This window comes from Quercus robur, chromosome 4 (genome assembly GCF_932294415.1).
Source record: "Quercus robur chromosome 4, dhQueRobu3.1, whole genome shotgun sequence".
In the NCBI taxonomy this organism is placed as follows: domain Eukaryota; kingdom Viridiplantae; phylum Streptophyta; class Magnoliopsida; order Fagales; family Fagaceae; genus Quercus; species Quercus robur.
This window is the reverse complement of record NC_065537.1, coordinates 70,855,653-70,878,205: the sequence shown is the minus strand read 5'-3', so window position 1 is coordinate 70,878,205 and position 22,553 is coordinate 70,855,653. Positions and strand designations below refer to the sequence as shown.

The following is a 22,553-nucleotide window of genomic DNA, read 5'->3' as shown; positions in this document are numbered from 1 at the left end:
CAAAAATAACACAAGTCCACAAACTCCTTGAAAGAGAAAAAAGACAGCCTGTTCCAATCATACAACAATCACAGCAAAAACAGTTTCAACTACAATGATGTACGTTCTGTCCCCTCAGAAGTCTGCCTATTTCTTGCCAAATAGTCCACATTAAACATGGAGGGATAGCCCCCCAAATAATATTGGACTGATGATGGCCAAAATCCCCATTGTAGTTGATGAAGATGCTCTAAAGAGTGTTCAAAATTGTTAAATATGATTTTGTTGTTTTGGCTGATGACGGGATGAGTCATTTGCAAGCACGAAATCATAAATGTAAATGAAGACTTATGTTATTATCTTTTTCTATATGCTGAAAGTGTCACATCCAATCCATATTTTGTATGAAAATTTGTTTCATTTTCCATTTCATTAGGCATGCTTAGATTTTTCTGCTGTGATCGGCTGTTGCCTTCTGATACTGTGTTGTGTAACTGACATATTGTTTTGCATCAATGTAAAGTCAATAGAGTATAGCATTAGGCCAAGCATAAGTTGCTGTAACCATGTAACTGTAGGTAGAGTCGTGTTTTGTTAGGGGTTTTTATTGATTAAATGTGTTATGTTGTATTGAGTGTGGGAGTTGCATCGATTTGACATGACCCTAGTGACAACCTTAGGGCTTGTTTTAAAAATGTAAAAAAATAATAATGAGCAAAAGCCACTTCTGGTCATTAAATTTTGCCTCATTTTTCCTATTTAGCTAGGGTTTCTAAAGTAGTAATGGAATCCTTAAATTTTTAGAATGATATAATTTGGTCTACATGCTAATCTAGACACTGACATTTCATGTGATTGGGCTTGTTTATGATTTAAAAAAAAAAAGGTTATAAAAGGTTTAGAAATTGTACACCGGTAATCTGCGTGGATTACAAGTGCCATGTGACTACCAAGATGGCTTATAAATGCTTCGTGGTATTGACATGGAACAAAAAAAGAGGATAAGATTGTCCACTTTTCTGAACTTGAATTTGTTGTATAGTTCTCTATTCTGCTGTTGGGAAAATTCAGTTTGGATTATTTTACAAATTTTTAACTATTTTGAAACTCTAAGGTCAAAACTGAAAAATGGGAGAAACTTAAGGACCATAAGTGGTGTTTGCCCAAAAAATATGTATTGTTTTGTTTAGCTGAATTATATGAAGTAGACTGCAGTCTATTGATTCACTTTGGTTGTTAGTTGTTGTGGAAAGATTTTGACATTAATGGGGGCAAGGAGGGTAAATTGGACCTTGTGTTACTTCTCCAGTAATTTTTCTGGCTTTTCTATGGAAAATTGATTAGGGTTTTGCAGAGAGGACTTAGGAATTGAATTATGAGTATAGAATAGGATTGTAATTGAGACCTTTTTTTTTTTTTCTATAGAAGTTTTATTTTATTGATCAAACAAATAATGGTATAGTATTATTTGATTATTAAATGGCCCGGTTTGCTGTAGGGAGAAAATTATATCTATGTTTTTGGTATATTATATAGAAATTAGAAGGAAAATGATGTTAGTCTAAGTAATCACAGCTTAGGTTTCTTTAGGCAATTGGACTTAATAAAGGAAGGTAATCACAACCTCAAAAAGAACCAAAGCTGTTGGACTCTTTCATTCAACTTCTAGAGGAATTGGAATTTCTTCCTTTATGTTTCATAAATGTGCAAATACCCCAATTCTGTCTCTACCTCAGTTAATGTGGACTATTTGGACTGAATGGACTCGGCGTTCTTTTGAGGATACTGGAAAATCTTTGGCATAGTTGTTAGATTTATGTCATTGGACCCTTTTTGGTTGATCTCAGTGTTGTGGTCTCTTGGATTGTTCTACACTTATGGATTTTCTTTTGTCTCTTAGAATAGTTTAGTGACAATTCGTTTATTTTTACTTCTCTTTCCTCTTTGTTCACTATCGTGAACCTTCTGTTTTTATCATTCTTTTCCAGCTTTAATAATATTTTTTCTTACCTATCAAAAAAAGAAAAAAGAAAAGAAAGTACTAAACTTAACCCAACCCAGATAACCTAACCCGGATAACTTAAACCGGGTAAACTTAACCCTCTAACTAACCAAGGGTAAATAGTACTTAACCCAATTCTCCTCAGCCTTACTCACTCCTAGACTGATTTTGTTTTTTCAAGCAGTCAGTTGGATGCCACATCTGCCTTCGCTGGTGCTGGGTTATTGTTTTCTTAGCAAACTCAGCTCTTCGGCAAAAGGAAGTCCTCTCTCTCTCTTTATTTTCTGATTCTCTGATTGTGTATAATTTGCTGGCCATGGCCAGAGTCCCTACTTCTTTGTTCATGCTTAACATGCTTGATAAATTGCCCCAATAATTGTGTGAGTACATCAAAACCCGTAGGTGCTACTAAGGGTAGGACAGCTAACATGTAAACTAGTCAAACACAAGTATACATTTTTTTTTTTTACTTATAAAAAATAAAAATCTATTGACATGATTGAGATGTAGTATGTATCTTATAGATTATATTTTTTTGTTTCCTTTAACCATGTTAGAGAACTGATACAATAGAGACATAATACATATCTTATAGATTATATTTTTCTTTTTCCTTGAACTATGTTAGAGAACTGTTGTTATGTTTCCTTTTTTTTTTTTGATAGGTAATAAGAATAATATTATTTAAGAAAAAAAAAAAAAAATGAAAATACATGGTGTTAATGATGATGAACACAGAAAAGCAAAAACAGAAAGCAAAGAGAAAAGAAATCAAGAGGCTATTCTATGAGAAAAAACAAACTCTATAAAAGAGGAACAATCCGTAAAACCCCAGCACCATGACCAATCAAAAGGACTATGGTGGCACAAATCTTTTAACTCAACCAACGTCTTCTCAGTGTCCTCAAAGGAGCAACGATTTCGTTTCATCCATAAAGTTCACATCAAACAGCCTAGAATCAAATTCCAAATATCTGAACTATGGTTTCCATGCCAGTGACTCCAACAAAATAACAACCCTGCCTCAAAAGCCTGGCATGACCCTCTCATGGTTTTCTTGTATAGGTGTAATGATTTTCTCTCTTTCCTTTCATGGTACCCTTTCTACCCTAGGATAGTTAGAACTGATGTGATGCAGTCTCTCTCATTATGTGAGTTCCATAAGAGAAACAATATGTGCTGCAGGAATGAGGGGTGTTTTTCAAAGTAATTCCTTGAATCTACATTCCTTGGTAACAGCCATCAGATCCCAAAAGGCTCTAAAGACTACCCTTTATAAAACATATGAAATGGATTAGCAAATGGTTCACGGTCTCACCATTTATATAGGTGCATACATCACCTTACGTACTACTTTTTAAATGAGAAATGAGACCCTCCTTTGGGCATTGAAGCACTGAAGACTCTTCTACTTTACTCCAAATAACCTCATACTAAGAAAAAACATCAAAATTATCAATCCCCTTAAATTTTCATCTCATCCTATCAGTAGCTGACCTCTTGGGGATATTTGAGTAGAGAATATCTAAAAGAAAATTAATTGACTCCAATTTCTAAACATTAAAGCTTTTAGTAAATCTCACATTCCAACTCCATCGCACCCCATTTTATTGACTATCCATGGCTAAATGTATGACATAGACTCTTTATCTTCAAATGAAAATGTGTTTCATCACACTCTTTTTGATTTGTCAAGGTGTTGGGGTTTTTCTATTTGTTCATCCATCCTTGAGTTCCTAGCTTTGAAGAGTGAAATTTTCTTCTCTTCTATACCAAAATTAGTAAAACAAAACAAAAAATTCTTCATGTCTTACCTTTTAAGGAAGGGATTCTTCTTGTCAAATATCTTCGATTACCTCTCATACCAGGGAACTGTCTTATATGGATCGAAAGTTGGTTTTGGAGAAAATAGCTGCTGGAATAATTTCTTGGGCAACTAAAAACCTATCTTTTGCTGGTATAGTCCAACTTATTCAATATGTTTTGTTTGGGATTCAAGTTTATTGGACAAGCTATTTCATTTTTCCAGCTAAGCTCATTAAGGACATTGAGAAGCTTTTCAATCTGATCAGGCTGTTCAGATAGCTAAAGTAGCTTGGACTCAAGTTTGTTTGCCAACAAAGGAGGGTGACTTGGGGCTGAAAAGGGTTAGGGAGGGAGTGGAATAGGGCTGCCATAACGAAGCACATTTGGATTTTGCTTGTGCAAGCTGGCTCCTTGTGGGTGGCATGGATACACAAATACCTTTAGAAAGGGCAAATTTTTTGGGAGGTAAAACCCCCCCAGAACTGTTCTGTTTTTTAAATGGAAAATTGGAGATGGGAGTAGGGTTTCTGGCATGATAATTGGCATCCTCAAGGGGTCCTTAGTCACAGATTTGATACTAAAGCCATATTTGCAGCAGGCAGCTATCCTTCAGCTAGGGTGTCTAGTATTATTGTCAATGGTTATTGGCAGTGGAGGCCTCCTCAATCTATGGATCAGAGTCTTTTACAGCAGCAATGTTGGTTCCTATTCATGGAGAAGACACTTTAGTATGGACTCTTAACTAAAAATTGTATATTTTCTTGTAAATCTGCTTGGGAAGCCCTTAGAAATAGAAGCAATGAAGTTGATTGGGATAAAGTGGTTTGGGATACTGCCATCAAGCCAAAACATGCATTTATTTTTTGGTTAGCTATTCAGGATAGGCTTTCCACTTTTGATAGATTAGTTAAGTGGGGCTGGCAAGGAAATTTGTTGTGTTGATTATGCAGAAACAAGTGTGAATCGTGGGATCATATTTTCTTTGAATGTTCCTTTTCAATTAGGATGTGGCAGCAAGTAGTGTGGGAATGTTTATGGCAGCAGGTGCGTGATCACTGTGGAGCAGTAATTGATTGGGGGGAAAATTTAACAGGCAGAAGTATACAATCAAGAGTGGGGAAAATGGCCATAGCAGCTGCTGTATATCATATCTGGAGGCCGAGGAACACTTTTAAATTTTCAAAAATTATGTTTATTGAAGAACAAATGGTTAAAAGAATTTTTTTTTGGAAATAAAATGGAGATTAGGGGCCTTTGCGCCTAAAAGGATCACAGCAATTGACAGTAAGTATATGTCGAAGATTAGGTGTTAGACAATTTTTTTGTAGAATGGTTGTGACTGGTTTGGTGATGGTTGAGCTAGTAGTCATGTGCTTATGCTTAAAAAAACAAGAATAATTTGAAAATAGAAAGTTGGCCTGGTGAATCACGTATCCCCTGCTTGCTGCTTTCAAATTGTTGCAGCTTCTGTGCTAGCTAGAGGCTGTTTGCTGCTAGTAGGTTATTTGACTAATCCTCTAGGTGGAGTGTAATATATTTGCTGGAGAGTTTGTATGCACCCCTTTCTTGGTGTAATTTATTAGTTTGGGTGAGGTGGTTCTGTTTAGTTTTAAAAATGGGGTTTGCAGTTCGTTTGCTGCTGGTTTGGTGTTTTGGAATTCATTGTAGATCTTTCTTTTGTTTTTTTAATATATATATATATATATATAATCATTGTACTTTGGCTATGTTTGTTTCATGGATAATCAAGGGAAAGAAATGAATTTCATGATTATTTTCTATATGGTTGATAATTCAAGGAAATTTGCCTTTACTGTTTATTGATTATTGATTTGATTTTGGTGCTTTATATATCTTGTGCTTTATATATCTTTATTTGTTGATTATCTTTATTATTACTACCTAATAAAAAAACAAAGACTGTAAATACAAATATTGGAATTCATAGTTGGTTGGATTCTTTGTACCGCAGAATTGACAGTCCTTGGACAGCACTTGGTTAATAGTTCATTGTAGTTTAGTTTATATGGTTTGGAATGTGACACAATTCTTGTGTCTATTATTATTGTATTGGTAATGTGATTGTTATTTGTTGGTGATTTTAAAATATGGTTGCCAATAGGATAAAAAATTATTTTGGCTAATGATTTTATAAATTGAAGATTAATATTTTTTATGATTTTCATTTGTGTTGCAGATAACAACAATACATAGAAGGACTGAAGGATGCAATCGCGTAATGTGGCAGTAGTTTTTTCTTTTTGCCTAGAATTTTTTTTTTTTTTTTTTTGGGCCTATGGCTCTTTGTCAAGCCTTCTTTGTTTGGAAAGGATCATTTTAAATTTTAGACAAAAATGTAAAGTACACTTTCTATTTAGAATAATTATTTTTTTTTTTTTATAAACTAAGATATTTTATTAGAAGACAAGATTATTTCGTGTTCAAGATGATAAACAAAGAACCCAAAAGAATTGCACATGGGTGAAGTGATTCTATAAAATCTAAATGGAAATGCAACTAGTAGAACCCCACACGAGACCAATTAAACTTAGTTCAAATCATCAATGATTCCAACTTAACACAAGATATATATATATATATATATATATATATATATTCAAACTTAACGAGTCAAAATTCCAAATATTTGAGGGATGTTTTTTGAACTAATTCCTCCAATCTACCTTCCCTAATAATAGCCATTGAATCTCAAAAGGCTTTAAAGACTACCTTCTATAAAACATATTAAATGGATCAACAAATGGTCTATAGTCTCACCATTTATATAGGTGTATGCATATAACGCCTCCCATGCTACTTTCCAAATGAAAAATGAGCCATTTTTCAGGCTTTAACACACTAAAGACTCTTCTATTTTACCCCAAATAATCTCATACTAAGAACAAACATCAAAATGACCACTCCCCTTGAATTTTCATTTCATCCTATTGGTCGCTAACCTCTTGGGGATATTTGAGTATAGCAGATCTGAAAGAAATTTCATTGACACCAATTTCTAAAAATGAAAACCTTTTAATAAATCTTACGTTCCAGCTCCATTGCACCCCATCTAATTGACCATCCGTGATTGAATTAATTTAAACATCCTTGTTCACTGAATAGGCATATAAATTAGGGTTCAACTCCTTTAGAGAATGATTCCCGTGCCAATTATCATGCGAAAACCTTACTTAAGTGAATAAAGTTATCCCAATCTACCTTAATCCTCCTCCATTGGTTACACCTACGCATTCCTCTAACTAATTTTGAAATTTAACCTCCCCATTAATGTTTGAAGTTTACAATTTTGTACATTAGCCCTAATGTTTGAAATCAATTTTAATATCAATATTTTGTCCATTTTATTAGTTAAGTTAGGTGGCCATTAAATTTTGCATCTCTGTGCAAATCTCATATTCACTCAAATGTATTTTGCCTTAAGTTTGTTTTTGACAAAAGGCCTTTTAAATTTCAACTAATTTGATAAGATTTTATTAATTTTTCTAAGGGGAAAAAAATAATTTTTGTTAGTAAAAGTTAATTGTCTGCCCCACTGGCCCACAACCACAAGGCCTACAACAAGTGCTTCAAATAGAAAATTTTCCCTAGTTTGAAATTGGTAAAGCCGAAAAAAAGAATTAATACACGAAGACAATGACTCCTTATCTGAACAAATTCAAGATCCTGAGTTCCCACTAAGGAGTAGATGCGATTATTTTCAATTAGTCGGTTCCGTGAATGGATTGTTTTGCCTTTATGAAGAAAACCGCTTTATTCTTTGGAATCCTTGTATTAGAAAACTTATTACGCTTCCCAAGCCTTCAGTTACTGGCCTCTTTCCTTGTTATTTAGCACTTGGGTTTGATTCGAGGAACAATGATTATAAGGTGGTGAGAATTGCATATCAATTAGTAAAAAATTAGTTCCGAAGGTGCCAAACCACCTCTGGTTGAGGTTTACTCTATAACAGAGGGATCATGGAGAATAACTAGTGGTGGCGACTCATATCCGGCTAAGATTACTATTAGTAATTGGCCCCATCAAGCAGCTTCTTTAAATGGAGCTGTTTATTTTCTGGCGAATGATTGGGGCGAAGCCCAGAGTTCAGTAGTTTTGTCATTTGATTTAGGTGATGAGGTTTTCGGCGTGATATCCTTGCCAAATGGTAAATTCAAATTGAATGCTCGTATTGTTACCTCAGTATTCAAAGGATTGCTTTCTCTAATATGTTATGAGCATCAGCTTATGGGCGAGTATTATATGTGCAGTGTCAAGTCTTGTTCTGTTTGGGTTATGAAAGAGTCTGGTGATGTGGATTCTTGGACCAAACAGTTCACTATTGACCTCGATATGCAATGTTGGAAAGTGTTAGGTTTCTGGAAGAATGATCATATATTAGGGCAGAAAATACAACTAGATGCTTCGATGTTCTTTTCATATGACCCTGAGAGCCAACAAGTGAACAATTTGGAGTTTTATGGAAGCAGCTGGTATTCTTTTTCTTATGCTGACAATTATGTGGAGAATCTTGTCTTACTTGACAAACCAAATGATGCCGTTTCCAAGAGGAAAGTGAGCACGAAGAGGAAGTGCAGGTAAAAAGGCTTGATTCAAGTATTCAGCTCAAAATTTTAGCATTTACATTCCTCAGTTCTATCTTATTCTTGGTATATACTAGATATTTTTGCATTGCTATAAGTAAATATTAAGTTTCAAACCTCAATATATGGCTTTTGGATTTAATTTTTTCTTGAATGGATAAAAAAGAGCAGTCATAATTTTTTAAAATTTTTTTATAGGTAATGTAGCAAAATTTTATCAGTTTAGAGAAAAAAGAAAAAGAAAAAGACACAATGTACAAAAATAACACAAGTCCACAAACTCCTTGAAAGAGGAGAAAGACAGCCTGTTCAAGGCAGCCATCCAATCATACAACAATCACAGCAAAAACCGTTTCAACTACAATGATGTATGTTTTGTCCCCTCAAAAGTATGACTATTTCTTGCCAAATAGTCCACATTAAACATGGAGGGGTATCCCCCCAAATAATAGTGGACTGATGATGCCCAAAATCCCCATTGTGGTGGAAGAAGATGCTCTAAAGAGTGTTCAAAATTGTTAAATATGATTTTGTGGTTTTGGTTGATGACAGGATGAGTCATTCGCAAGAACGAAACGGTAAAGGTAAATGAAGACTTATGCTATTATCTTTTTCTATATGCTGAAAGCATCACATCCAATCCATATTCAGTATAAAAATTTGTTTCACTTTTCATTTCATTAGGCATGCTTAGATTTTTCTGCTGTGATCAGTCGCTGCCTTCTAATACCGTGTTGTGTACCTAACATATTGTTTTTCATCAATGTAAAGTCAATAGAGTATAGGATTAGGCCAAACATAAGTTGCTGTAACCATGTAACTGTAGGTAGAGTCGTGTTTTGTTAGGGGTTTTTATTGATTAAATGTGTGAGTGTGGGAGTTGAATTGATCTGAGGTGACCCTAGTGACAACCTTAGGGTTTGTTTTAAAAATGTAAAAAATAAAATAAAAAAATAATGAGCAAAAGCCACTTTTGGTCATTAAATTTTGCCTCATTTTTCTTATTTAGCTAGAGTTTCTAAAGTAGTAATGGAATCCTTAAATTTTTAAAATGATATAATTTGGTCTACATTCTAATCTGGACACTAACATTTGATGTGATTGGTCACGTGTATGAATTTTTTTAAAAAGGTTCTAAATGGTTTAGAAATTGTACACTAGTAGTCTAGGTGGATTACAAGTGCCATGTGACTACCATGATGGCTTATAATTGCTTCGTGGTATTGACATGGAACAAAAAACGAGGATAAGATTGTCCACTTTTCTGAACTTGAATTTGTTGTATAGTTCTCCATTCTAATGTTGGGAAAATACAAATTTGATTGTTTACAAAATTTTCACTATATTGAAAGTCCAAGGTCGAAACTGAAAAATGGGAGAAACTTTAAGGACCATAAGTGGTGTTTGCCCAGAAAATAAGTATTGTTTTGTTTAGCTGAATTATATGAAGTAGACTGCAGTCTATTGATTCACTTTGGTTGTTTATTGATGTGGAAAGATTATTGACATTAATGGGGCAAAGAGGTTAAATTGGACCTTGTATTACTTCTCCAATAATTTTTTTGGCTTTTCTATGGAAAATTGATTAGGGTTTTGCAAAGAGGACTTTGGAATAGAATTATGAGTATAGAATAGGATTGTAATTGGGACCTTTTTTTCTATAGAAGTTTTATTTTACTGATCAAACAAATATGCAATAGTATTATTTGATTATTAGATGGCCCAGTTTGCTTTAGGGAGAAAATTAGATCTATGTTTATTGTATATTATATAGAAATTAGAAGGAAGATGATGTAAGTGTAAGCAATCACAGCTTAGGTTTCTTTAGGCAATTGGACTTAATAAAAGAAGGCAATCACACCCTCAAAAAGAACCAAAGCTATTGGACTCTTTCATTCAACTTCTAGAGGAATTGGAGTTCTGGCCCAAAAAGGAAAGCAATTTAATAAATATTTTTAATAAAAAAAATGTTGGAAATTACTTAACTATTAGAATTATGATTCAATGGTTAAATTCACTATTTCTTAACAGTTTAAGTTTTTGAGAGTTGAAATTTTTTTTTGGGGGTGGTTCAGAATTTCCCCCCATCTCTTTTCTTTGGAAGCAACCAATTTCTTCCTTTATGTTTCGTAAATGTGCAAATACCCCAATTCTGTTATTACCGCAGTTAATTCTAACAGAATCTAGAATATTCTATTGTGAAAGTTCTAAACTTAACCCAACCCAAATAACCTAACCCTGGACAACTTAAACCGGGTAAACTTAACCCTCTAACTAACCTAGGGTAAATAGAACTTAACCCAACTCTCCTCAGCCTTAGCCACGCCTAAACTGATTTTTTTCAAGCAGTTAGTTGGATGCCACATCTGCCTTCGCTGGCGGTGGGTTATTGTTTTCTCAGCAAACTCAGCTCTTCAGCAAAAGGAAGTCCTCTCTCTCTTAATTTTCTGATTCTTTGATTGTGTTTAATTTGTTGGCCAAGGCCAGAGTCCCTACTTCTTTGTTCATGCTTAACATGCTTGATAAATTGCCCCTATAATTGTGTTGAGTACATCACAACCCGTTGGTGCTGCTAAGGGTAGGACAGCTAACACACAAACTAGTCAAACACAAGTAAACAATTTTTTTTTTTTTTTTTTTTACCTTATAAAAAAAAAAAATCTATTGATATGATGGAGATGTAGTATATATCTTATAGATTATATTCTTTTGTTTCCTTGAACCATGTTAGAGAACTGAAATGATGGAGATGTAGTATGTATCTTGTAGATAATATTTTTATTTTTCCTTGAACTATGTTATCATATCTGGAGGCCGAGGAACAATCATAAGAGGTAGAAGTATACAATTGAGAGTGGGGAAAATGGCCATAGCAGCTGCTGTATATCATATCTGGAGGCCGAGGAACACTTGTAAATTTTCAAAAATTATGTTTACTGAAGAACAAATAGTTAAAAGTTTTTTTTTTTTTTTTTTTTTTTTGCGAAATACAATGGAGAATAGGGGCCTTTGTACCTAAAAGAATCACAACAATTGACAGTAAGTATATGTCGAGGATTAGGTGTTAAACAATTTTTTTGTAGCATGGTTGTGACTGTTTTGGTGATGGTTGAGCTAGTAGTCATGTGCTTGTGCTAAAAAAAACAATAATTTGCACATAGAAAGTGGGGCTGGTGAATCACGTATCCCCTGCTTGCTGCTTTCAAATTGTTGCAGCTTCTGTGCTAGCTAGATGCTGTTTGCTGCTAGTAGGTTATTTGACTAATCCTCTAGGTGGAGTGTAATATATTTGCAGGAGAGTTTGTATGCACCCCTTTCTTGGTGTAATTTATTAGTTTGGGGGAGGTGGCTCTGTTTAGTTTTCAAAATGGTGTTTGCAAGTTCGTTTGCTGCTGCTTTGGTGTTTTGGACTTCACTGTAGATCTTTCTTTTGTTTATATATATATATATATATATATAATCATTGTACTTTGGCTATGTTTGTTTCATGGATAATCAGGGGAAAGAAATGAATTTCAGGATTATTTTCTAGCATGGTTGATAATTCAAGGAAATTTGCCTTTACTGTTTATTGATTATTGATTTGTTTTTGGTGTTTTATATATCTTTATTTGTTGATTATCTTTGTTATTACTACCTAATAAAAAAAAAACAAAGACTGCAAATACAAATATTGGAATTCATAGTTGGCTGGATAGTTTGTACCGCAGAATTGACAGTCCTTGGACAGCACTTGGTTAATAGTTCATTGTAGTTTATTTTATATGGTTTGTAATGTGACACAATTCTTGTGCCTATTATTGTTGTATTTGTGATGTGATTGTTATTAGTAGGTGATTTTAGAGTATGGATGCTAATAGGAGAAAATTTATTTTAGCTAATGATTTTATAAATTGAAGATTAATATTTTTTATGATTGCCGTTTGTGTTGCAGATAACAACAATACATAGGACTAAGGATGCAATCGCGTAATGTGGCAGTAGTTTTTTCTTTTTTCCTAGAATATATATATATATATATATATATTTTGGAGGGGGCCTATGGCTCTTTGTCAAGCCTTCTTTGTTTGGAAAGGATCATTTTAAATTTTAGACAAAAATGTAAGTACACTTTCTATTTAGAATTTTTTTTTTTTTTTTTTATAAACTAAGATATTTTATTAGAAGACAAGATTACTTTGTGTTCAAGATGATAAACAAAGAACCCAAAAGAATTGCACATGAATGAAGCGATTCTATAAAATCTAAATGGAAATGCAACTAGTAAGACCCCACACATGAGACCAATTAAACTTGGTTCAAATCATCAATGATTTCAACTTAACATAAGGATTTTTTTTTTTTTTTTTGGGTATTGTAAAAAATATAACTATTTCTAATGATAGCGACATAAGACATAACGAGTCAAAATTCCAAATATTTGAGGGGTGTTTTTCGAACTAATTCCTCCAATCTACCTTCCCTAGTAATAGCCATTGGATCTCAAAAGGCTCTAAGACTACCTTCTATAAAACATATTAAATGGATCAACAAATGGTCTATATTCTCACCATTTATATAGGTGCATGCATACACCACCTCCCCTAATACTTTCCAAATGAAAAATTCTTCGGGCTTTAACACACTAAAGACTTTTCTATTTTACCCCAAATAATCTCATACTAAGAATGAACATCAAAATGACCACTCCCCTTGAATTTTTATTTCATCCTATTGGTCGCTAACCTCTTGGGAATATTTGAGTACAAAAGATATGAAAGAAAATTCATCGACACCAATTTCTAAATATGAAAACCTTTTGATAAATCTCACATTTCAACTCCATTGCGCCCCCATCTAATTGACCATCCATGATTGAATTAATTGAAACATCCTTGTTCAATGAATACGCAAATAAAGGGTTCAACTCTTCTAGAGAATGATTCCCGTGCCAATTATCATGCGAAATCCTTACTTAATTGAATGAAGTTATCCCAATCTACGTTAATCCTCCTCCATTGGTTACACCCATGCATTCTTCTAACTGATTTTGAAATTTAACCTCCCCATTGACATCTGAAGTTTACAATTTTGTACATTAGCCCTAATGATTGAAATCAATTTTAATATCAATATTTTGTACATTTTATTAGTTAAGTTAGGTGGCCATTAAATTTTGCATCTTCGAGCAAATCTCATATTCACTAAAATGTTTTTTTCCTTAAGTTTGTTTTTGACAAAAGGCCTTTTAATTAATTAATTAATTTTTTTTTTTTGGCTAAACAACAAAAGGCCTTTTAAATTTCAACTAATTTGATAAGATTTTTTTTTTTTTGATGAAATAAAATTTTGATTTTTATTGAAATTGAAAAAGAAAAGAAAAGAAAAATAAGGATATTATTATTGGGTCCGACTCCCCCCCCCCCCCCCCCCCCCCGCGGTTCAAAATTCTTCAATTTTCTCCAGTTTTTACCCGGATAAAAGAGACATGGCACATAAAACATTTGAAGGTCAAAAATATGCCACATCAAAACATCATTTATCTCCATCTTACCCACCCCTTTCACTCAGCAACCTCCATCCACAAACCCACCTCCCATATCCACTAACAATCTTGGCAAACGGACGGCCAGGAGCCATTAGAATGGTGCTAGCGACGCCATCCACTAATACGCATGGCAACAAATAGCAATGCTACGAAGGTTTTGCGGCTACTGTACTTTTATTTTTTGTTTTCTTAAAAGGAAATGGTTGCTTTGCTGGAACCAACCATAGTTGGGATGTTCTTTAATGCGGCTTTGAGAAGAAGAGGAGAGGAAGCAATGTAAGAAAGGAAAGAAACTTACCCATATACAAGATTTCAATTTCCATTTTTTGATAAAAGCTTCAAGATTTCAATTTCTTTTCTTACACTTTCTCAAAGACCAAAAAGTGCAAGCCGGTGATGAGCAAAAAGTGAAAATTGACAATCACCAAGTGGCCTTTCTAAGGAGATGAAAATCACCATGGGCGTTAGTGGGTGGTGCCTCCGGCACCATTCTGATGGCTCCTTGCTATCCGTTTGCCAAGATTGTTGGTGTATATGTGTTATGAGCATTATGTGTTGTTGATGATGACATGAGGAATAAGGGTGCTTGGGTAGCATTAGGCCAATCACTTGGCTTCCTATTTTCTCAACACACTCATGGCTTTTCATGCTTGACTAGTGATGCTCCTAAGGGCTCTTTGAGGGGGACCTACCCAGTCTCCCTACTCAAGTTAGATCGATGAGCAATGATGAGGGTCAACATATGGAGGCACCTTGCTCCACATGATGCCCCAAGGCCATGGCAGAGGAGGGCCATGGTGGGCAGAGGTGGATTTTGATGATAAGCAGCAGTAGGTAGTGATGACCCTATGTGATGGTGCATGGCATTGCTGGCTTAGTTGTTGGTTCCTTATGTGTGGGTTTGGTGGCTAGAATGCAAGGCAGGGCTAGGCTACTATGATGATTAAATGTTGTGTGCAAGGCATTGGGCTAGTAGGGGTTGACTGAATGCATGGACAAGTGCTAGTGGGCTGATGGCAGTTACTTTGTGTGTTGCATGTGGGCATGTTGTGTGGACTGTAGTGCTGATGGGAGGCCTTGAGCATGGGCCAAACCTCCCTAAAATGTGTGGGAACATGTTGTGTGGGCTGTTGGAGGATGGGTAGAGGCCCCATGGTCTGCTGAGACATGGGTTGTGCATATGCAGCATGTGTAGTGATAGTTACTAAGCAGTTACCAAGTAGTTCATAGCTTTCCTGATGATCAAACCTGCTATGTAGGGGCTGAAAACATGGAGAGCAGGTCAAGACAGCATCAGTTGAAGGTGTCCTAAGTCAAAACACAAGTGGCAAATTGTCCAAGACCCAGGCTATTACTAAGCAGTAACTGCCATAACAGTTAATTCTGTGTATTTAACCCCAAGGCTATTGGGGGTGTTAACAACAAAGTGTATTTGGCATTGGGAAAATTCTGTGTAATTCTCTAGGCTTGTAAAAGGGTTTCCTTTGTACTTGAGATTAAGTAATAAAGGTTGGGGGTGGGTTCCCTGTAAATATTGTGTGTGCTATGTGTTTAAACGTCCCTATATAATTTGTTCTAAGTGTTATTGTAGTGAGTGTGTGTTGTTGGCTGAGACTAAGTCAGGGACTTAGGGCCATCACAAGCAGAAAATTTGAGTGAAAAACTGACCTTGTGACAATATGGGAGGTGGGTTTGTGAATGGAGTTTGCTAAGTGAAAGGGGTGGGTAAGATGGAGATAAATGATTTTTTGTGTGGCATGTTTTTTACCTTTAGATGTTTTATGTGCTACGTGTCCTTCATCTGGGTAAAAACTGGAGAAGACTGAAGAATTTTGAACGGGAGGGGAGCGGGACCCCTATAACGCACATAAAATTTCAATTTTTCTAAGGGAGAAAAAAAATTAATTTTTGTTAGTAAATGTTAATTGTCTGCCACAGGCCCACAACCACAAGGCCTACAACAAGTGCTTCAAATAGAAAATTTTCCTTTGTCTGAAATTGGTAAAGCCGAAAAAAAGAAAGAAAGATAAGGAATGTTGGAGTATCCTCTATAAAACATATGAAATGGATTAGCAAATGGTTTACAGTCTCACCATTTATATAGGTGCATACAACACCTTACATACTATTTTCTAAATGAAAAATGAGGCCCTCCTATGAGCATTGACGCACTAAAGGCTCTTTTATTTACCCCAAATAACCTCATATTAAGAACAAATATAAAAATGATCAATCCCCATGAATTTTCATCTCGTCCTATTCAATCCCCATGAATAGAGAATATCTAAAAGAAAATTCATTGATCCCAATTTCTAAACATGAAAACCTTTTAATAAATCTCACATTCCAACTCCATTCCACCGCATTTAATCTACTATCCATGATTTAATTAGTTGAAACATCCTTATCCATTGAAGAGGCATATAAATCAGGGTGCAACTGTTCTAGAGAATGATTCATGCGCCAATTATCATGCAAAAACCTTACTCAAGAGAATAAATTTATCCCCGTTTTACCTTTTAATCATTCTCCATAAGCTATACCCATGCATCCCCCTAACTTATTTTGAAATATAACCTCCCCAATATTGATGTTTGAAGTTTACAATTTTGCACATTAACCATAATGTTTGAAATCAACATTAATGTCAATATTTCGACCATTTTATTAGTTAATTTATGTGCCCCTTAAATTTTTTGCCTTTGATTCTATTCATATGGCCTTTCATTTTTTTTATTAATTCTATTTTTTTTTAGTATGGCAATATAGATTAACGATTATATTTTCAATAGGATTTAAATTTTGTATCAAATGGAACTCTAACAATATGTATGCTTTCATTCTCAAAAAATATATATATGCTTTTTTTATTCTATTTTTTCATGGGATAAAGCATTAGTATGTATAAAATCTTGCAAAATAGAAAAAGTTGCTCATTTTACACATTTTGAGCCAAAAAAAAACCCACATCAGTGGGTGTAAAACTGTGCATTTATGCACAATTGCTACAGTAACCGTGTATATATGCACAGTTATATTTTTTTTTCTCTCTCGTCTCTCTTGCCTTGTCAAACTCTCTCTCACCCATTCTTCAATGCCAAGAAGAAGAAGAAGAAGAAGAAGAAGCTGACCATCACAACCACCCAACACTGCTAACCACCACCACTGCAACCCAGTATTGCCAACCACCACTACAACAACACGGACACACCACAAAATTATCAAAATCGTTCTAAATCTAAATCCAAATTCATCAAACCCATATACAAATTCATATAAATAATCAAACCGAAATTGAAAAAAGAAGAAGGAGAAGAAGAGGAAAGAAAAACCCAAACCAAAATTTTTCTTTCTCTGCCCAAAATCACTTCCCTTAATCAAACCCAACCCAAATTCATCATCTATAATAAAAGTATAAAACCCAAATTGTAAAAGAAGAAGAGGAAAAAAAAAGATTCTCAAAAAAATAAAAAATAAAAAGGAGAAGAAGAAAGAGAGGCGGAGATAGAGATAAGGACAAGAAGAAGAAGAAGAAGAAGGGAGTGTATTCATACTCTCAGAGAAAAAAGAAGTGTTATAAGTGGGGGTAGGTGAGAAATAATAGAAAAAAAATGAGGGAAAATATTATTTTAATAAAAAAGTGTATATAATAAATAAATTAACGTGAGTGTTTTGTAAGAGTGATAGTGTAAAATAGAAAAAATAATTTTTTTATGTAAAATAGACAAAATCTCTTAGACATACAGATACGTTGCTCTAAACAAACAAGGAAATTAGAAATACTAATTATGGTAGGATACAGTTATATATATATTGTCGGTCAGAAGGCCGACAACAAGACCTATAAATTGAAACTTTTCTTGACACTCTGAATTCGGTAAAGCCGAAAAAAAATAAAATAAAGAAAGATACGGAATGACAGAGTATCTGCGATACGACGTGTTGCTGGAGATCCTGCATAGACTACCCTTGAAATCTCTAATCCGATTCAGGTGCGTTTCCAAATCATGGAATTCTCTAATCACAAGTCCTGCCTTCATCAATTCCAATCTCACTGGATCACACTCCAACTCCAACAAATTAATTGTTAAGTATTTGGATGTTATACCCCATGTTGTAGAGGGTTACGAATTAATTCACGAAGAAGACAATAACTCCTCATCTGAAAAAATTCAAGAACTCGAGTTCCCCAATAATGTTCGTCGCAATTTTCAAGTAGTCGGTTTCGTTAATGGATTGTTTTGCCTTTATGAACAAAGCCGCTATATCGTTTGGAATCCCTGCATTAAAAAATCTATTGCCCTTCCCAATCCTCCGTTACGACCTCCTTTCCTTGTTATCTAGCGTTTGGGTTTGATTCTAGGATCAATGATTATAAGCTGTTGAGAATTGCATTTCAATCTAAAAATATTAGAACCAAAAAACCTCTGGTTGAGGTTTACTCTGTTAACGAGGGATCTTCGAGAATAACGAGTGGTGGAGACTCGTATCCGCCTGGGGTTTATATTAGTAATCGGTCCCCATCAACAGCCGTTTCTTTAAATGGAGCTGTTTATTTTGCCGCGTATCATATTCATAGTGATGCCCGGGTTTCAATAGTTTTGTCATTTGATTTGGGTGATGAGGTTTTCCGCGTGATATCCTTGCCAAATGGTAATTTCAGATTCGAGGCTAATATTGATATCTCGGTATTCAAGGGATTGCTTTCTCTAATATGTTATGAGTATGTGGGCAAGCATTGTATGAGCGTCAAGTGTTGTTCTGTTTTTGTGATGAAAGAGTATGGCGTTGTTGATTCTTGGACTAAACTGTTCACTATTGACCTCAATAGGCAATTGTGTGGAGTGTTAGGTTTCAGGAAGAACGGTCATTTATTACTGCATAAAGAAGTATTACTTGGTTGGGAGCTCTGTTCATATGACCCTGAGAGCCAACAAGTGAAGAATTTGGGGCTTTGTAGAAGCTCATGTTATTCTTTTGCTGATAATTATGGCGTCCAATGATGAAGGACAGATTCACTTAAATGAAAAGACCAAGAGAAAAGGAAAAGTGGCATGTTTTAAGTATAGTAATGAATTTCAGTATCCACACCATACATTGCAGAAATCAGTAATGACAAAACAAAAGTTATAATCTTACACTACATGATTTTCACTCTTTTTGGCGTATCCCTACCTAGAACTTCCCCACATGTTAACCAAACAAAATTGTTGAGGTATCCACACCACAACACTACACAAAGAAATTAGAGTCACACTAGGTAATACTTAAAAATGAACAAACCCATATTGTCTTTATGTGGCCTTAGGTTAGGAAGGTTGCCTTGAAGTTAATGTGAGGCTCATCACCAACTCTAGCAATAGGACAGTGATTTTATTGAAACCATTTTGCATGTATGCTATTTTATGTGTTTGCATGTGTTTAGGATGACTACAAACAGCTGTGATAACTGTGCTACCTTCTGGAAGAATACCAGTTGAAACTTTCTTTATCGAAGGATGACTACAAACACACAAAATTATATAGGCAGAAAGCTGACCCATTTGGCTGCTTCATGTGAACGTAGTAGGAAAGCCGAAAGCCCATTAGACCAGCTATTTTACTCATCATTTGCGCCAGCTAAATTAGAAGGTAGGCAGAAAGCTAGAAGCACATTTTCCTTACAGTTCAAAAAAGATGCATTGACCATTCTTCAAAAATATATATATATATATATATATATAGACCATTCAACCCAAAAAAATTAACAAAATTCTTGACCAATAAAAGAGCCAAGATATCAAGAGTTCCATTAAATGAGAGAGGCAAATAAACCCAGCAATCAAAATCAAAATAACAATCATCCACACCATAGCACGAAAGAGGCAATAACAAAATTTATAATGGAAAAAAAAAATCAATCAAAAGGAACAATAATATTAATCTAATCCTTACATTGAATTATTATGCGGGTAGACTTGAATTGAATCATCTAACTTCTGTCAATATTTATATACTATGAGGAGATGAAGAGAGGGAGGAGGGAAGACAGAGAATGCCGATAGAAAGCCAAACTCTGAAGATATGAAATTGCTTTAGAAAGGAGAGAGGCTGGCAAGCTAAAGGGTTGCCATTGAGAAATTTAAACCATTGCAAAATTGAAACATTGAAGCATTAAAACACAATAAATTAAAAGGTGGGGAGTAAGAAAGTTGAAACCATGAAACACAAAAGGGTTTTCGTTGAAAAATTGAAACCGTGAAACACATGCTTGGGTTTGAGCTTTATGATATGGATGGCTGAGAATTATTTTCTTTTTATTAGTATTTTAAAATTGAGAAAAAAAATTTATGAATTGTAGAAAAAATTTCAGGACAAATGATGGTAATGACGTGGCTACTGATGTGTCAATGTGAGCGTAGTAACATTAAATGCTACGCTTCGGCTTTTAGATTTACTAGTCGTTAACCTATGCGATGCATGAAAATAGTTACAGAATGAATTTCAAAAAAAAAAAAAAACACATTAGGTTCTAAAGAATTAGGAACTAATGTATTAGAACTTCATTTGGTAATGTTGGCAAACCATGATCAAAACATTTTAGTCTTGTTTAGACTTTCTTAAAGTATGTGTTTTTATGTAAAGTTGGAATCGAGTTACTGCAGGATTTACTGTGTAAATCTGCATGGCTCGATCGATCAAGAATTAAACTCAATCGATCGAATGTCGTGCAAATTTTTTTTTCTGCAGAATTTCCAACTCAGCCCAATCCCATTTGACATGTAGGGTTTTATGTTTTGCCTTAAGTATAAAAGGGAAAATCCTCACCACGTTTTGAGATTGCTCTTTATGTTTTGTGTGTGAATCTTCTATGAGATCTAGAAATGTTTGTCTTCACATACACTTAGAGTTTCCAATCTCAAGATTGATGTCGAGAACTTGGTGATCAATTTAGTTGCAGATTCAAGAGTTTAAAGATACATAAGTGGGAGTGCTTGTACTTGCTAGGAATCTAAGAAAGAAGTAATCCGTGAACTCAGAGTTGTCACGTGGTCGTGGTAGTAAGTTTCCTACTCGAGCTAGCAATAGGATGTTAGTGGTCTAAGTCGCTATTGTGTAAGCTTCACTTCTTTCATAGTGGATTCAGTTTTACCTTGAGGATAGCTAAGTTAAATCTTCCCCAATTTTTTTACCAGTTTGGTTTTCCTAGGTTATCATATTGTTGTGTTCTTTATTTTCCGCACTTGTCAATGATATGATTTATATGTGTTAACCTAGATCTACATAATTTAGCTAAGTTAATCACTTGGATAAATAACTAGGTTAACCTGGTTGTGTTTAAGGGGTCTAAAAACGTACAAGTGGCATCAAAGCAGGTTGCTCTCTTATTGAAGATCTTTTGATCTTAGAGCTGATCCTTGACCCCTGTTGTCATGGAACATGGACACACTCTTGTTATTCCACCTCACTTTGATGGGAATAATTATGCTTATTGGAAAGTAAGGATGAAAGCATTCCTGAAATCTATTGATGAGAGAGTTTGGAACTCCGTTGAATATGGATGGGAGAAGCCTACTACTCTTGTTAGTGAGTGACAAACTTCTCAAAAAGAAGCAACTGCTTTTAATAGCAAAGCTATAAATGCTATCTTTAATGTTGTTTCTATGGAGGAGTTTAAGAGAATCTCTAATGTTGAGATTGCTCATACTGCTTGAAATATCCTCCAAACTGTGCATGAAGGCACAAAGGTAGTTAAAATCAATAAGTTGCAGCAATTAACTACTAGATTTGAAAGCATTAGGATGTCTGATGATGAATCTTTTGATGAATTCTATGCTAAGCTTAAGGATATTGCTAATTCTGCTTATAATCTGGGTGAAATCTATGATCAACCTAAAATTGTTCGAAAGATTCTTAGATCTTTGACTGAGGATTTTTGACCCAAAGTGACTGCCATCACTGAAAGCAAGGATGTGGACTCCATCCTTGTTGATGAACTTATAGGATCTCTTTAGTCCTATGAGTTGGACCTACCTAAGACAAGCAAATCCAAATCAATGGCTTTTAAGTCAGTTGATGATGTTGATGTGAGTGGATTTGATGATGAGCTCTCTACTACAGAGATTGCCTATCTTGCCAAGAACTTTAGAAACTTTCTTAGGAACAATAACAGAAGGGCAAGAGGTAAAAACAATGCTGAACCTAAAAATTTTAGGAAGAATGATCCCACTAAGGCTAATAACACTGAAAAACCTAAAGAGAAAGTAGTTCAACCTTCTAATAATTCTATGGGTCAACAATGTTTTGGATGTCAAGGGTATGGTCATGTGAAATCTGAATGTCCAACATTCTTGAGGTCTAAGGGTAAGGCTATGGCTGTAACCCTTAGTGATGATGAAGTTTCTGACAATGAGTCTGGTAGTGATGAGGATGGAAACTTCATTGCTTTCACTACTACTGCTGTAGTTGACGAAAGTGTTGCTATTGAAGAGAACCCTTCTGATGGGGAACTCTCTGAGGATGCAGATTTACAAGAAGCCTATAATAAACTTTGCAAAGTTGTTGTAAAGGATAATATGAGTGTTGATTTAGGCTTAAAGAAAATTGCATCTCTTGAACTTGATAAGAAGAATTTGCTTGTGAAACTATTTGATGCTAA

General features: G+C 34.7%; 1 protein-coding gene across 15 annotated transcripts in view; it reads left to right on the top strand.

Annotated features, from left to right (window-relative positions):
• Positions 1-22,553, top strand: part of LOC126723549 (F-box/kelch-repeat protein At3g23880-like) — a 100,625-nt gene that overhangs the window by 68,458 nt on the left and 9,614 nt on the right. For 5 of the 15 annotated variants that reach the window (XM_050427091.1, XM_050427089.1, XM_050427090.1 and 2 more), the window contains one exon: positions 2,166-2,350. The exons of 2 other annotated variants lie outside the window; for them this stretch is intronic. In XM_050427091.1, coding sequence (XP_050283048.1) covers positions 2,166-2,217 — 52 coding nt within the window. In that variant the 3' untranslated portion in view covers positions 2,218-2,350. Of the gene's footprint in view, positions 1-2,165; positions 2,583-5,984; positions 6,184-12,322; positions 12,485-22,553 lie in introns of those variants that run through there. 8 more of the 15 variants (XR_007654375.1, XM_050427094.1, XM_050427099.1 and 5 more) reach the window with 6 other exon arrangements.